The sequence below is a fragment of the Euphorbia lathyris genome, unplaced genomic scaffold, assembly GCF_963576675.1.
Source record: "Euphorbia lathyris unplaced genomic scaffold, ddEupLath1.1 SCAFFOLD_37, whole genome shotgun sequence".
Lineage (NCBI taxonomy): Eukaryota > Viridiplantae > Streptophyta > Magnoliopsida > Malpighiales > Euphorbiaceae > Euphorbia > Euphorbia lathyris.
Window position 1 is genome coordinate 24,586 of NW_027069452.1, and position 17,053 is coordinate 41,638.

The window sequence follows — 17,053 nt, forward strand, 5'->3', positions numbered from 1 at the left end:
ATGTAAGGAAAATTTGAATGACTATTCGAACAATTAATTGGATTGGAAAATGAAATCAAATGTTTTTGAACTTTTAGCGCCCGTCTAGACTCTAGACTCGAAACTTTGCTGACATACACAATAGAAAAGAGAAAAACATTAAAAAACACGACACGACACGCACACACCCAGCTAGCTATGAAGACTTTCTGACTTTCTGACTGACTGACAACTGCTACTCAATGCACAACAAAAAAACTGTAAAACTGTAGTCAAAAAATGAAATTCACACAAAAAATATGCAATGACTAAAAACATAAAAATTTACACTTTAAATAAATGCTGATAATTTCTAAAATTTCTAAAAAGAAATTGGCAGCACTGGCATTTCGAAAAATGTTACCACTATAATTATCATTAAATAATTATTAGAATTAAAAGTAATCAAAATCTAATCGTGATTATTAAAAATAATGAAAAATAATCAAACACAAAAAGTAGAATTATTTAATGATTACTTGTACTAAAATGTCTACCTACTTATTCAAGGGCGTACGCAAAAATTTTTAAGGTTGGGGGCCAACTTACTTTTCTGCAATAAATTAAATGTTAAAAAAATTGCATGAATATTATTTTCAAATACCTTTTTAAACCAAAACCGTTCTTCTGGGATTTGATGAAAACTCCTTCAAAATGAGTAAAATGTTCACTCTTTCGTAAATCTAGAGAAACTTTTTTGCTCTAGATTTAATCTTTTTGAAATTTTTACGTGTTCCTCGTTTTTTTTAGTATAGAATAGTCTTAGTTTATTGTACAGATTTTTATTGTTTAACTGTTTTAAATTGCAGAAAAAATTTAATAATGGATTCAGATATGTATCTGTCAAAAAATCCTGTTGTCAAAATTCAGAGCAAAAAATACGTTCGATTGGTAGCAAATTAGAGCAAATCTAGATTTACTAATCGAAAACGCTATTAATGTCAAAATTTGTCGGTTTTAACGTTCATACCATGGATGATATTTATCAGTGGTATTACAAACTCTAAAATAAAACATTTCACCGGTATATGGCTCTCTAAGGCATTGTATAATTGAATCATTGAATAAATTGAAAAAAAAAAAAAAAAAAAAAAAAAAAATTGTCATTGTAGGGGGGGGCAGCTGCCCTGAGCAGGCCCCCTGTGTACGCCCTTGTACTTTATTTGACTACTATTGAATATTATTTATCTTTTTCTTCTTCTTTATATTGAATATTTGTTCAAAATAATCAAATATTGTAAAAATAATCAATCAAATAATCAAACTATTAATGATTACTTTGATGATTTTAACATATTATTGACTATTTTTTGCTTTTTTTCTTTTATTATCTACAAATAGTATTAAATATTAGTATAAAAAAAAAAAATCAAAAAGAGCTGAAATAATCAATAATAATCCTATATTTTTTTTTTTTTAAAATCATTTTTTCCAAAATAAACGAAATATTTTAATTTTTTTATTTATTAATTTGAATTATTAATTTTGAATAATCAAAATTATATATTAATTATTTTTAATGCTAATAAAAATAATCATATAATTTAGACAGATTATTAATGATTATTTTAACTAGTTTTGAATATTATTGAACTAAAATTTCAAATTAATTAAAAATTATAAGACTATTTATGATTATTTATAATAATTTTCAATAATCATAATTATATAATGTTAATTTTCAATGCTTATCAAATGAAATGATTTCATATATAAAATTAATAATCATTAATTTTTTTGATATAAATAAAATTTGACATATGATAAAATTGTAATATTTTTTGACATAAAATAGTGTAGTGAATGGCAACTCTAGAAGGTAAAATCATATGTTATAAAATGTTGAACGACAACACTGTTCATTATTATTTTTTTTCATAGCTGTCAGCAAAAGTTATTTCTAGTGTTTAGTTGAAAAAGAAAAAATATACATATTTATTCATATTGATAAATTTATTTTTGAAGAAATAATTGGAAATATATTTTGCTATATTTTTTTTTCTCTCTAAATAAAAATAAAATAAAATAACAAAAAAGTACATATTGTTTGCGGTTTTAGTGAACCCCAACAAAACGGTATTGAATTATTGTGTGATTGGCTTGGGTAACACTTGTTCAGTGTTCGTCATATTAGTTCTTAAAAATCGTGAAAATTCCAAGTGACTGATGGCGAGTCTTGGGGGCGAACAACAAATTTCAACAAATAGTCCAGCAGGTATTTAACAATTCATACAAAATATCAATAGACAATACAATTCTGCATTAATTCATACACAAAATGTGCTTTCAATAAATGTGCAAATCTTGCCATTTCATGCCACACAAAACAATCGATTGCAAATCAACCTTGACGACGACGACGCCAGCGCTGGCAGCACAAAAAAAAAAAATTGAAGAGAAAAAAAAAAAATAATATTCACTAATGCTAATCTATAATCATTAATATAAAAAAAAAAGGAGAGAAAAAAAAACTGTAACGATTGCATCATAAAGAAGCTGTATGTTTTTTAATGGTGTTCTAAAAAAGTGCATGGCTATTCAAACAAATGTGTCTCATTAAATTGCGGTGCTTTATGTGAAATATTTTTGCAAAATAATTCAAGCAACATTTCAAGTGTTTTCATCTACATTTATTTATGTATGTGTGAGTGTGTGTGTGTGTGTGTTTTTCCTAATGGTCATTAATATTTTTATTATTTTGCCGCATTGTTATTTTTTATTTATTTTTTTTGCATGGAACTTCAGTTCAGCTCAGTTCAGTTTAGTTGCAAGCAGCAACATCCTCATGCAAACGTTGCCACACGTATTTATACTCACACATGTGTTTGTGTGTTTGTATTGTGACAGTCAGTTTAAAAATAAGTTTTTCTCTGAAATTCCAGAAAAAATATACATAGCTATACTTCCATCCAACAAAATGCAACTTCTTTCTAGTGCTATTTTTTATTACTTTTTCAAACATACAAACATATACAGTAGACTCGCGATTGAGGAAACCTAGGATTGATCGAGAAGCACTCAAATGAAGGAAAATAAATTATAAAGGATCCAAGAAGAACTACGCTAAAAAGGATTTTTTTTTTTTTTTTTTCAAAATTGAAACGAAATTCAATCAATTGTTGCCATTCTGAAGCATAAGTTTCACTTCTTGAATGAAGAAAAAGGAACTCAACGAGTCGTGGAAATATAGAGATAATTTTTTGAAGAGAAACTTCTTTAGTGAGGGACCAATATTCAAACGATGAAACGAAATTCCTCAACAATATTGCATAAACTGCATTAAAAAAAATCAGCCGTCTGTTCCTAAGTATAGTAACATTTAACGTTGAATGACGGCTCTATACGATAAAGAGAATACAGAAATGAACATCGCTACCACACTTTTGTTCTTATGCATTTTTGCAAGTAAGCTCAGTGCGTTTTGTAGAGAGAGCGAAAATTGTTCTAGCATAGCTGCTCCAGTTCCCCCGCTTTACCTCGCTTCGTTCTGCCCTTCTCTTTTCTACTTCATAACACCCGCACTTGCCTCTTCACTCTCACTTTTTTTTTTAAAAATTACGCTCATTTTTCAAACCGCTCGCCGTAGAGCGTCATTCAACGCTAAAAAAGTGCTGCAAAATTTTCAAAGTAATAAGAGCTTTAGTTCGAGAGTTATAGGCATACAAAAATTACCCTGCTTTTATACTCATTTTTGGGAGGAAAGGAGATATCAGATGGGGTTCTTAACATATTATCGTATTCTTCGCTTTCTACATAGTCTCAATAGTATTTTATGCAACAATTATTGAGAAATATGCTTTTGAAAAATTTCTACAATTCTAACCTCAAAATATATGAAATACCTACCCTAAGACGAAAGTAAGACGTTTTCAACACCCAAAATATGAGAAAAGGAACTCAAAGAATCCAAGAAAAAATACATTAAAGAGGTAAATTACCAAAATTCAAATGATGAAAAACGAATTCAACCAATGTTGCCATCATGATCTTATGCATCAATTTTACTACTTGAATGAAGAAGATTGCAGAAAAAAGAGCTTAAAAGGAAAATACTCTTTGGAAGAGACATTTGTCGCCTCAATTGAGAGTCTACTGTATATTATTGTTGTTGTTGTAGCAAGAGCAATAACAATAAAGTTGCATGTGGTGTAAAAACGGGGCATTGATTTTTTTCGGTTATGTTTTATATATTTTTTTTTAAATAAAATTAAATTTCCTGACTTGTATTATTTTTCGCCAGTTTTCGTGCTCAATTCACATTACATATTTTTTATTTCATTTTCTCCCCTCTCTCTCTTTGCTTTATATTATGATTTTTGTTGTTGTTGTTGTAACTTTCTATTAAAAATCTAACAATAAACTGGCAAATTGTCTTGTCTTATGTAGTGTTTTTTTTTCTTCCCTCCCTCCCTACCTTTTCTTCTTCCTCCTAGCGCTAGCTAAGGTTACGCCAGGGTTAAGACACACTTGTCAAGTCATAGTCATAGTCAGTCTTCTACTATAATTCTTTTGCCAATTGCTGACATAAGCGTGGGCCTGAAAAAAAAAAAAAAAAAAATCATTTATATAGACAGACAGACAATATATTTTATTTTATCATCATTTTCTATAAACCTACCGCCTTCAACCAACAAAAAGAAGTTCACTATATAAGCACCTTGAATCAGCGCATTATAAAACCACACACCTACTTGCATGTTTGCGGAAATATATATACGAAAAAAAAATCACAAAAAAGTACTAACTAATTCGCACAACACACCCAAAAACAAAAAAAGTAAATAAGAAAAAAAAAGATTGTATTTTTACCGACTAGGTATTCTATTGATAAGTAAAAGGGCAAAATACCAATTTTGCTAATAATAATAATAGTAATCATAATGCTATTTTTGTTTATGAATGAAAATTCATGGTAAAGTGGATAGAAAAATATACATACATACATATTCAGCATATTGTTGCATATCGATCATAAAAACTTCATCAAAACTTGTTTCTAACAATGTAAATAATTTTTGTGTAATTCTCTTGCAGCGGAACCTGTTCAAAGAGGAGAAAGTCGAGAAGGCAGCGTTGAAAGAAGGGGTATGTGCGAAAAACCAATTTGTTAAAAAAAAAAAAAAAAAAAAAATCATAGAATTGCAAGCAAAAAGAAAGTTCTGTAACAGCTAGAAATATGATTTATTAGCCGTATTATAAAAACAACTGCACATTGACCCAATAAGAAGTCGGTCGGGCATAGTCATAGTCATAGAAAAAAACATTCAAATAAGTATCAAATTGACCACGACATATACTCATATATATAAAGAAATAAACAGCAGCAGAATATAATACGATGACGTAAACTCTCAAGTGTAACTACATAAATATTTCATTAAAAACATTTGTTTGTTATATGCCTTTTATGACATTGATTGTGAAGTAAGTGAGATGAGATTCGTTCGTTCGTTCGTTTTGAGGTAGGTTTTCTCATAAGGCGTTTGATTGATACTTTTTTTGGAAAAATTATGTAGTCTTTTATTTACATAACTACAAGGTTAGATACAAAAGTTAAACTATTGAACCTAATTTTTTTCCCCATTTTAATTCACTAAAATAAATAAACTGGTTCTATCAGTCAATGTCAGGGGTGATAACTTTGTCACATGTTTAGCTTAAGGGTTAAATTTCTTACCGGCTACTTAACGGTTTTATTTTTACATTTTTTTCTAAGCTGTCAAATACAATCGAATGCGATATAACTGAAAAAAATAGACTATTTAAGAAAAATTCAATTATTTGACTAAAAGTGTAAATTTCAGTTATCCGAAGTTTATTTAATTAAAAAAAAAATACTCAAAAATGACACTTAATTTTTCAAAATATTTGGATTTCTTATAATATATAAAATTTTAGATTTTAAGAGAAAATTGCAGTTATCCGAAGTTCGTTTAACTGAAAAAAAAAATATCTTAAAAATGACACATTTTATTTAAAAGTAATTTGATTTCTAAAAATATATAAAATTTTAGATTTTTAAGAGAAAATTGCAGTTATCCGAAGTTCGTTTAACTGAAAAAATTACCTAAAAATTACACATAATTATTTAAACGTAATATGATTTCCTTATAATATATAAAATCTTGAAGGTTTAAATGAAAATTGCAATTATCCGAAGTTCGTTTAACTGAAAAAATACTCAAAAATGACACATTTTTATTAAAAGTAATTTTATTTCTAAAAATATATTAAATTTTGAAGGTTTAAATGAAAATTGCAGTTATCCGAAGTTCGTTTAACTGAAAATTTAACATATTGGAAAATATAAAAACGAATTTTTTTTTCAAAATTATTACAGTCGGACTCCTCTATAACGAAAACCTCTCTTTAACGAAATTTTTTTTGAAACGCTACAATTTTTAAATTTATTTTGACTCCCCTGTAACGAAGACTCCTCTATAACGAAATATTTTGCGGGCACCAACGACTTCGTTATAGAGGAGTCCGACTGTATTTAAATTACACACATTATTTTGAAGATGTTGGCAAAAATTTCAGTTATCCGAAGTTCGTTAAAATGAAAAAAATATTACTCATATTTTTAAAATATTTTTTTTTCGTATAATATTTACAATTATTAAAATTTAAGAGGGAAATTACAGTTATCCGAAGTTCGCTTAATTGAAAATTACAGTTATCCGAACTTCGGATAAATGAAAAAAAAAATACATATTTTTCAAAATTATTTTATTTTTTATAATTTAATTTATGTAAAATATTGCAGTTATACGAAGTTCGTTTAACTGAAAATCTCGGATAAATTGAAAAAATAAAATTTTCTCTTATCTAGTGTATTTATTTTGAGAAAGAAAAATAAAATTAATTCATTTTATCCATTTACTCTATTTTACATGAACTTGAACGTGGTTTTGATTTTTGTGGTTATCATTTTGTAACCGGTTGTATTGCACCGTTGTTTGCACTTGGTGGTTTGTGGCGCTTGATCTTGATAACAACAAAAATAAATAATAACAAAAAATTAGTTATAAAAGACCGTGAAGAGAAATTGAAAGCTGGCACGAGAACGTCAAAATGAAGAACGCAAAGAAAAATAGAAGAGCTTAAGCTCAGGCTGAAGCGGCACAACGTTATCGCGAACAAAAAGAAGAAGAGCGTCGACGACGCATTGAAGAAATTAGACATCGTGATACAGAAAAACGTAATCAAGTTGAGGAACGTAAAAAAGCTATTATGGAAGCTGAAAAGGAAAGAAGAGATATATTTTGCGCAAAAATCAGGTAAATGAGAATTATTTTCTTTAAATAACATAAATAATTGTTGTTTGTTTTTTTTTTTTTTTTTTTGAAAGGAGCGCGAATCAAAATTAGAAACTAAAAGCGTGAAACGCAATTCTTGCATTTTCGCAATTGGTTTCCTCAACTCCACGCCTCTTAGAGCCATCCGAATACAGCACAGTTTCTCCTAGCACATTCTGGTGTCAAAGAAGGTTAGTAAAAATATAGTTTTCTTAAGGAAAAATAAAACCCTTTTTAGCGTTGGAATGACGCTCTACAGCGAGGTTTTCATGCGGTTTGCAAAAATGAGCGTAATTTTTAAAAAAGTGAGAGTAAAGAGGCAAGTGCGGGTGTTATGAAGTAGAAAAGCTAAGGACAGAAACGAAGCGAAGTAAGCGTGGTGAACTGAAGCAGCTATACTAGAACAATTTACGCTCTCTTTATAGTGTTGCCACGTTTTCAATTATGAACTGAGCTCACTTGCTAAAATGCATAAGAACGTGGGTAGCGAGGTTCATTTCTGTATTCTCTTTATCGTATAGAGTGTCATTCAACGTTAAATGTTACTATACTTAGAAACAGGACGGCTGATGTTTTTTGTTTTTAAAGATCTACCTCAATATCCAATGTTGCTGGAGCTCCCTTATCACGTCGAAGTTCAGAGCGTGAACTTAACGACAGTGGTGCGAAAAAACGTGCTACATCAGCCAGTGGTCCAGAAAGAGCAGATGGTAAGTTTCATTTGTGCAAAATTCATTTCTCGGCAAATCAACTTCAATTATTCACTCAAATTCACAGATTTTTTTTTTATAATCTGTGACACAATAACTTAATTGTTTTGGGTGTTCACTTACAGTTTTTTATTATTATTATTTTTTTTTTTTCTATAAACAACCATGTTGTTTGTGTTTTTTTCTAGTTGATTAAAAAGTTGTGTATGTTTTGAGTAATATAAACAAATTTTCAATTATATATATATTTTTTTTCTCAAATTAATTTGCTGTTGGTTTTTTTCCCCTGCAAAATTATCACCAAATAATAAACAATACAGTCACAATATCACTTAGAAAATTGTTACTCAATCTTATATATATTTATTATTTTGTAATAAACAATAAACAACAACAACAAAGGTTGCATATAGTTTTTTTGTATATAAATGAAGTTCATACCACTACTACCACATTATCACAACAGATCATCAACAGCAACGTAAATCTACGTCAAATTTATGAAGTATCAATTGGGGCTATGAAGCGGAAGCGCCGCCAAAGCGATATTCGTTATCCATATTGGCCAATGATATTAACATCGATGGTCCGCCATATTCCACACATTTATCTAATACTACCAGCGCTCATAAAACAGATCACTTTACTTCTACTACAACAAATCATAACTACTCCTATGGCAAGGGTGAGGGCGCATTTCTTCACAAAAGAAAACTCTATTATTATTATTATTATTTTTTTTTTTTAACTATTTTTATTTTATGCTCAAGTTGGCTTTCCCCAGTGTATTTTCTAAAAGCATGCTTATATTGTTTGTCCATCTGGCGCTTCCCTGAAATCAAAAAAATTCAATAGCTCTTTAAAAATGTCTGCATGAGTGTTGCTCCTACTCCCGCATGTTCCCAAGAATTTAGAAAATCAAAAAAAAATTCGTTTAATAACTTTTTGCCTTTGAATATGCCATGCCTATTTATATAACATTTAAAAAACAAAAAATAGACAGTACTTTTCATTGAAATTTTGAAAACAAAAAAACACACGCACATATTACAGAAGATCATATGGACTCAGCACATATAATGTTTCGCAGTGTGGCCCGCAGAAAAACGGATCTTATGCCCACTATACCCAGTCCGAGGGATGGCCATCATCACCATCATTTCGGTTCTCGTTCATCGTTAAGTAATACACCTAAAACCCCAGGTAAGAAACCATGCACGACTTCTAACACATTTAAAATACATTTCACAAATTGAAAACATACATTTAGGGTTAAACATGCGGAGTTCCCTCTCATATAATTTAAATGAATTTTTTGCGCATTTTATTTAATAGGCCCATTTTCTGCTACTACCCCCTTATGTGCTCTAAATTAGGCCTCATATTTGTATTATTTTTGGGCTGCTATTATAAGACAGTGTTGTTTGCTAGTCGTCTGCATGCCAATGAAAATGAAATAAATTGTTATTGTCCGCTATCTCTTAAGCTTAAATGTATCCCTATCTTGATATTATTTTGATATTGCAACACTGGCTCTGCTCTCTTTAAAGAGCATACATTTGGCTTATTTGTTGTTGTTGTGCGTGCTTTTGTTGTGTGTTTTGTAATGAATTTATTTTTATATGATGATCATATTTCGGTTGTAGATAATGTTGTCTTAGGGATTCTTTCTATATTGAAACTTTATAAATCACTCTCTAAATATAAACAAAAATTTTCCTAGACGTTTCCTCTCGTAATTTCAAGTTTCTTATGATTTATAAGAGTTCATAAATTTATAAAATACTTTTATTATAATTACTGATTAAAAGAAATTTTGAGAGAGCAAATAGCGGGTTCTTATGCTCTTTATAGAGAGAACAACTTATATAAAAAATCAAAATTTAAGGTTTAGTTAAAAATCTTTATTATTTAATAGTATTATATAGACGACTTCAAAGAAGCTTTGGGAGAGCAAAAGCGGGTTCTTATGCTCTTTAGAGTGCAGAACTTATCTAAAAAATCAATATTTTAGGTTTTTTTTTTAAATCGTTATAAGAATTATAAACAATGTTTCAATATTTTTTTTCTTCTTACAATTTCGACTTCAAAGACATTTTTGTGCGGGTTCTTATTCTCTTTATAGAGAGAAAAACTTATCTAAAGAATCAAAATGCAAAATGTTAAGCTATTTTTAAATTTTAACAATTTTATTAAATTATAAAACATTTTTCCAATATAGTTTTGTATAATTACGATTTCAAAAAACCAGGTTCTTATGCTCTTTATAGAGAGAATTCAAAATTTTGAAGTGAAACTTCTACTCGACGTTTTCACAATTTATGAAACGGAACTTGGTGACGGAAATAGCCTGAAAATACTATTTCCACTGACTTGAGATCTATGTTTTATATACCATTATGTAGGATTTTCTTTATAGAATTCCATTTTAATTATAAGAATTAATCATTTAGTGAAAAAAACCTTTATTTTAGCGTAACCTAAATTAAAGCGATTGTTCTCTAGTAATTGTAATATGAAATAATATAACATAAAAAATGTAATCATAATTAATAAAAACAACAATAGCTTGTTTTTAACTGTCAAAAATCAAGAATTATTATCAAGAGTAGAACAATTTAATGTCATATTTTTTATTTTCAACTGTCAAAGCTTAAGGAAAGGAGTTTCACTTCAAAAGAGAGTTCTCGCATAAGAGACTGGCTGCAATTTTTTAATTTCTACAATCGAAAAAAAAAAAAATGGAATATTTTGGTAATAAATAAAATATGATCATTGTAAAAATATATAATTTTTAGATTTTTTTGGCGTAGATTGGAGTTAGTTAATTTTTCTAAAAAAAAAAGAGCAATGTATTTTTGATATTTTTTATTATTTGAATATTAATTTTTGAACACGTGGCACACTAAAAAAAAACAATTTTACACTTTATAAGTAACCAACACATCCAACACAGGCACTTGACAACCTATTTAAAACTTAAACTCGTAATGGTAAAAATTGGCACCATAAAAAGCGTAAGCTCTTATAATGCGCAAAAAAAAAAAAAAAAAAAAAAAAATTTGATACTAAAACTCAATAAATATATATGTAAAAATGTATATAAATTAAAAAAAATCAAAATTCTAACAAAAGGACGCGCATATTCGATGAATCGATTGGATCATTGGCACAACCAGTACGTCGTTATGGTGAGCATATACGCGCCATATTGGAACGTGAGCGTCGAGAACAAATGGAATATCTAGATGAGGACAGAATCTCTTGGAGGAGGACGTCGCATTGGCAGCGCTAAAAAACTAAGACGCTCCACTATTGGTTCAGTCAGTGCTGGCAACAATAGTGCCATGTCACGCCAGCATGACACATTTGACTGAGCAGGCAATGTTGTGGCAATTTCAGCGGCTATGGCTGCAAGTACAACACAACGTGGCAAGTATTCGCTCGGTGGGTGGAATTTCGAGCAATTTCAGGCCATTGGGCCATAGTCGCAGCATGGATGCTAGCAAAAGCTGACACATTTAACTAGCAACATCACCGGCTGGTCAACAGCAGCAATAGTGGTGGAGGTGGCAACTCCACGCTTACAAACAGCTGCTACTAAAAAATACCTACAAAATTTCTCTAATGCTTCTTCTACTACTTATTCATCAACACTACTACCACAATCATCATCATCACTTTATAATAATTTAATAACAACCACAACAACAAATTTAACAAGTACTACTTTTAAAACTAAACGTGGACAAACTCAAACGCAGACAAATCAGCAGCGACAACAACAACAACAGCAGCATCAGCAGTATCAACAACAAAAACAACAACAACAACTATACAACTCATATCAATTTGATCGTTTTTGATCCGAATTCATTGTTGCTCATGAACTCTTCTAGTTTATTGCTTACAGCAGGTGTGTGTGCCTTTCTTCTACCCACTTCTTCTCTTTTATTTAACTAAAAATTGACCAAACAAAAAAAAAAAAAAAATTCTAACTAATTTCACATTTAAATATTAATAATTCACTACACTTATTCACTAAATAGAAAGAAAAACTTGAAGGAAATATTAAGACAATTGGTGGAAGTTGATAAAAAAAAATAAAAAAAATTCTTTTGCACATCACTTTTTTTTTTTTGTACACAATGTCTACACACACACGTGGCTTTTTGTTAATCTTTTTATTTATTGTTTATTTCATCTTACTTTGGTGAGTGGATTTGTGCTGTTTTTTTTTTACTCTATGCTGCTTGTGTGTGCGCTGCTTTTTGGAGTCTGCCTAGTAATAATAATAATTTATTTTTATATTTCTGGTGTTTTTGGTCTTCTGTTTTCCTGTATTTCTTTTAAGTTCTTTTTTATTATTATACATTTCTACACATAACTCATTCTATGTTTGTCAATAATAAAAATAAAAAAAAATGAGTTAAAATGTCCCTAATGATGACCCTCACTTTTCACCATCCTGTTAAATTGGCTGTTCTTGTTTAATTAATGCAAATATTTTTTTTTTCTTCAATAATGTATTTTTTTTTTCATGTTGGTCCTGGGTTCAAGAAATTGTATATAAATCACTTGCTAGCAACATGTTTTTTCTGAAAACCTGATTGATAATAATTTTTTCTATATTTAGGTTCAGGTAATGCCACACCTGGAGGCAGCACTTCCAGACCGGGAAGTGCCATGTCCCACTTCAACCACAATGTCCACATCTGGCTACGTCAACAGAAGATCTATTCCTGCTCCACGTAAGCCACGTCCTACAAGTATAGCTGGCACAAGTGTTGATGGTAAGTTTCATCCATTTTCAAAATAATATCAATTAATTTTGACTATTTTGCAATTATTTTCAATTCAAAATAATTCAAATTATTTCACTTTTTTTTTTTATAATGATTGAGAATATAATAGAAAATTAAAAAATAATCTACAAAATTATAATTACAAAGAAATTTTAATTACTTTTAATTGAATTTAATTATTGTTCCAAAAAATAAATAAAAAAATTTAAAAAATTAATTTGAATTATTTTGAATTAAATATAATTTATCTTCTTAAATATGAATGAAAAAAAATAATGTTCTCTAGTATTTTTATTATTACTAAAGAAAAACTAATAAAAATATAAATGAAAAAATTTAAAACAAAAAATAATTCAATAAAGTAATCATCTAAATAAACTAACTGAAAATTATAATTTGAAAAAAAAGTGGAATAATCATTGAAAAAAAAAAATCTAATTTTAAAGAATTCAAAAATTGCAATTACAACTTGTTTTACTTGATAATTTTTATATTTTCTTATATATAATTACTTTTAATTGAATATAATCATTAATCAAAAATTTCAGTTTTCATAAATTTTAACTAATTTTTATTGTAAATTTAACAAAAAATTGAAAAATCGAAAATAATTTAAATAAAAAGAATAATTTTTTTAAATTTAATTAATTGTATAAAAAGCAAAATAAAATTTTATATAAATTTTCATAATTTCTTTTATCTAAAAATAAAAAAAAAATATTAAAATTAATATAGTTTTTAATAAAAAAAAAAAAATGCTGAAAGTTAGAAATAATTCAAATTATTTATTTGATTATTATTTTCTTTTATACTAAAAATTCATTCGAAACTATAAAAAACAAGGTTTTAAATTTGACTTTTTATCATGTAATAAAAAATTAAAATTTTTATTTGTAGAAATCCACAAATTGAAAAAAGACGCCAAACCGCCAGTGAAACAATTGAACTCATCGGCAGGCACATCAGCACATACGACACCGAAACGAACATCGAATTTGATGTCGACTTCACTATAGTGACTTCCTCAACACGTTTAACTGGAAGTACAGAAAAGAAAACACCCACAAAAAGGGTAAATTTTTAACAAATTAAATTCCATATATTTTTTAAAAACATTTTTCTTCATGTCAGGAGTCGTACACACCGAAAAGTAGCACACCTAGACCTTTATCAAAGACGAACAGTTTCAGATCGTTTGCATAAATTGAGCAAGGAAAGCAATCATAAGCCAAAGGATGCCCCCAGTGGCAATGACGAAGTCGGACTATTGTCACAACAACAACAACCACAACAACAACAAATAATTCATCACCGTCAACTACTCCCACAAACTCGTTGTTGCTGTAGAACAAAACACGAATGTTGAAGAAATTTCAGCTAAAAGTGAAGAGAAAGCAGCGATTTCAGTACCTGGGGCAGAGGAACAATTGGAAGTTGGAAACACCACAAAGTGAATCAGAGCCAATTACAGTCACCAATGGTGCCGTCGCTCACATTACCAATAACAAAGAGAATTCCGAGAGTCGCGAGTTGACGCCTGCAGCTGCAGAAACGAATGGCAGTCATAGTAATGACATGATGACAGCATCGATGATAGCGCGTAAGATAACTACTGAGGAGCAGGCCAAGGCAGCTCTGGCAGAGAGACGTCGTTTGGCGCGAGAAGAAGCTGAACGTTCAAGCGGAATTGGAGCGTCAACGCTTGGAAGCAGAACGTTTGGCTGAAATAAAACGTCAAGAAGAGGAAGCAGAGCGTCAACGACTTTTCGAAGAAGAATCTGAACGTTTGGCTTTGGATGCACGTCGCGCTGAAGAAGAACGTTTAGCTCAAGCAATTAAAGTAAGTAGTGGAATTTTTATTCGAAATAATTGACATTTAAACGTCTTATGGATGGAGTACATTCTATAGAAAAAGAAGACGTAAAAGCTCTTTACTAAGTAAAACCTCAATATGAAAAGCTAGAGGCTCTTAGACATATTTATTATTACTTTAAATTAGCTGGGGCATAATTTATAGAAAATAGAATATGTAAAAAGCTCTTTATTCAGTAAAATATCTACATGAAAAGCTTTAAGCTCCTAGACATTTGGGATAACTTGTTTTCCTACTCAAACTCTATATAACATATTTTTTACACAAATATTTCTCACGATTGGGGTACATTCTATAGAAAAAGAAGACGTTTAAAAAGCTCTTTACTCAGAAAAAGCTCTTTATGAAAAGCTTTAAGCTCTAAGACATATTTATGATTATTTGTTTTCCTACGAAAAGCAAAATCTATATAACTTGGTTTGTTCTAAAATGGTCCCAACCCGGTTCAAAAATGGTTTAAACCCGGGTCAAAAATGAACCAAAACCGGTTCAAATTTTTGTCAAAACTACAACAACAACAAAAAACAAATACGTCTTATGGCTGAGGTACGTTCAATAGAAAAAGAAGACGTAAAAAGCTCTTTAATCAGTAAAAGCTCAATATGAAAAGCTTTAAGCTCTTAGACATATTTATTATAATTTGTTTCCTACTCAAGTCAAACTAAATATAACTTGGTTTGGTTCAAAAATGGTTCCCGCCTGGTTCAAAAAATTGTGAAAAAATGAACCAAACGCGGTTCAAAAATGTTTCAGAGAAACAACAACAAAAATAAATATGTCTATGGCTGGGGCATAATTTATCGAAAATAGAAGATGTAAAAAGCTCTTTACTCAGTAAAAGCTCTATATAAAAAGCTTTAAGCTCGAAGACATATTTATGATAACTACTTAAGGCAAACTCTATATAACTTGGTATGCTTCAAAAATTTTCCCCAAATCTTTTCAAATATGGTTCAAAAAGGGTTTAAAGCCCGGTTCAAAAATGAACCAAACCTAGTTCAAACATGAACCAAATCCGTTTCGAAAATGGTTCAAACCCAGTTCAATAATGGACCAAACCCACTTCAAAAATTAACTAAACCCGGTTCAAAAATGAGCCAAAATTGGTTCAAAAATGAATCAAACCCGGTTCAAAACAACAACAACAACAAAAATAAATACGTCTTATGGCTGAGGTACATTCTATAGAAAAAGCTCTATACTCAGTAAAAGCTTTATATAAAAAGCTTTAAGCTCTAAAACATATTTCAGATAACTTGTTTTTCTAACAAAAACTCTATATAATTTTTTTAATAGGATGTACAGCTACGTGAAGAAGAAGAACGTCAGAAACGTGAGGAAGAAGAGCGTGCACGTGTGGAGCGTGAAGAAGTAGAGCGTAAGGCCAAAGAAGAAGCTGAAAAACAGCGTCTTGAAGTGGCCGAACGTCTCAAGCGTGAAGAAAAAGAGCGTGAAGAGAGACGCAAGCGTGTGGAGAGCAATTATGTTACGTACACGCAAACCTGGTGCCTGCAGCAACCACGCCCACAGCTACACCTACAAAGGTAAATATCAATAAAAAAATTGAGAATTTTTTAAAAAAATACTATCTTTTCTTGTTTTATAGCAAAATTGATACAGCCAAGACTGCCGATGAGGCACAATTGCAACAAGAAGAGTCGCAAACTGCATTATCGACAACAACCAACAATAGCAGCAGCACTGACAGTAGCTCAACTTCAGGCTCAACCACACCTGCAACTACGCCTATACCGACAGCGACACCGACACCGATCTTAACACAAATTGAAAATGAGGACAATACGACACTCAATAATACGGTTGTTATCGGAGATGGGGGTGGAAACATCAATACCATTAATGAACCACAAAATACACAAGCAATGTATGAGCAATCGGTGACTGATAAAGAAGCTGAACTTATCAATAATTTTTCCAATTTGATACTTGATGAGAATGCTAAAAATAAGCAGCAATTATTTTTACAACAACAACAGCAAGAGAGTAATAACAAATTGTTATTACTTAATGATAGCAACAACAGCAATACAGTCGCCAATGGAAATGGGGCATATTGAAAATTTAAATAATAAAAAGTAAGTTTTTTTTATACATTTATTATTTTATAAGTAAGAGAAATAATAACTCCCAATAAAAGTTCCAAAACATGTTAGATTGTCAAATTTGGGACTCGAATTCTGGAAAAAATTATTGAAAAAATTTTATGCGAGATTATTTCATTTTATTTTAGGATTATTAAATTTATATATGAGGGTTAATTTTATTTTATTTGGGGGTTATTTCATTTTTAAATTTTTGGGCTTATTTCCTTATATAAGGGTATTATTT

General features: G+C 29.7%; 1 protein-coding gene across 1 annotated transcript; it reads left to right on the forward strand.

The window, feature by feature from the left end:
- Window positions 1–3,347: 3,347 nt before the first annotated feature.
- LOC136210427 (uncharacterized) lies at window positions 3,348–16,800 on the forward strand (the record flags this gene model as incomplete). Its single annotated transcript, XM_066001744.1, is given in 20 exon segments — window positions 3,348–3,423; window positions 5,053–5,103; window positions 7,053–7,121; window positions 7,124–7,273; window positions 7,276–7,298; window positions 7,370–7,432; window positions 7,434–7,507; window positions 7,905–8,026; window positions 8,493–8,717; window positions 12,663–12,718; window positions 12,720–12,819; window positions 13,729–13,839; window positions 13,842–13,903; window positions 14,179–14,508; window positions 14,510–14,671; window positions 16,001–16,180; window positions 16,182–16,218; window positions 16,325–16,466; window positions 16,554–16,770; window positions 16,772–16,800. Coding segments are annotated over 20 exon segments (2,279 nt in total), but the record flags the coding sequence as incomplete, so codon positions are not given.
- Window positions 16,801–17,053: the final 253 nt, after the last annotated feature.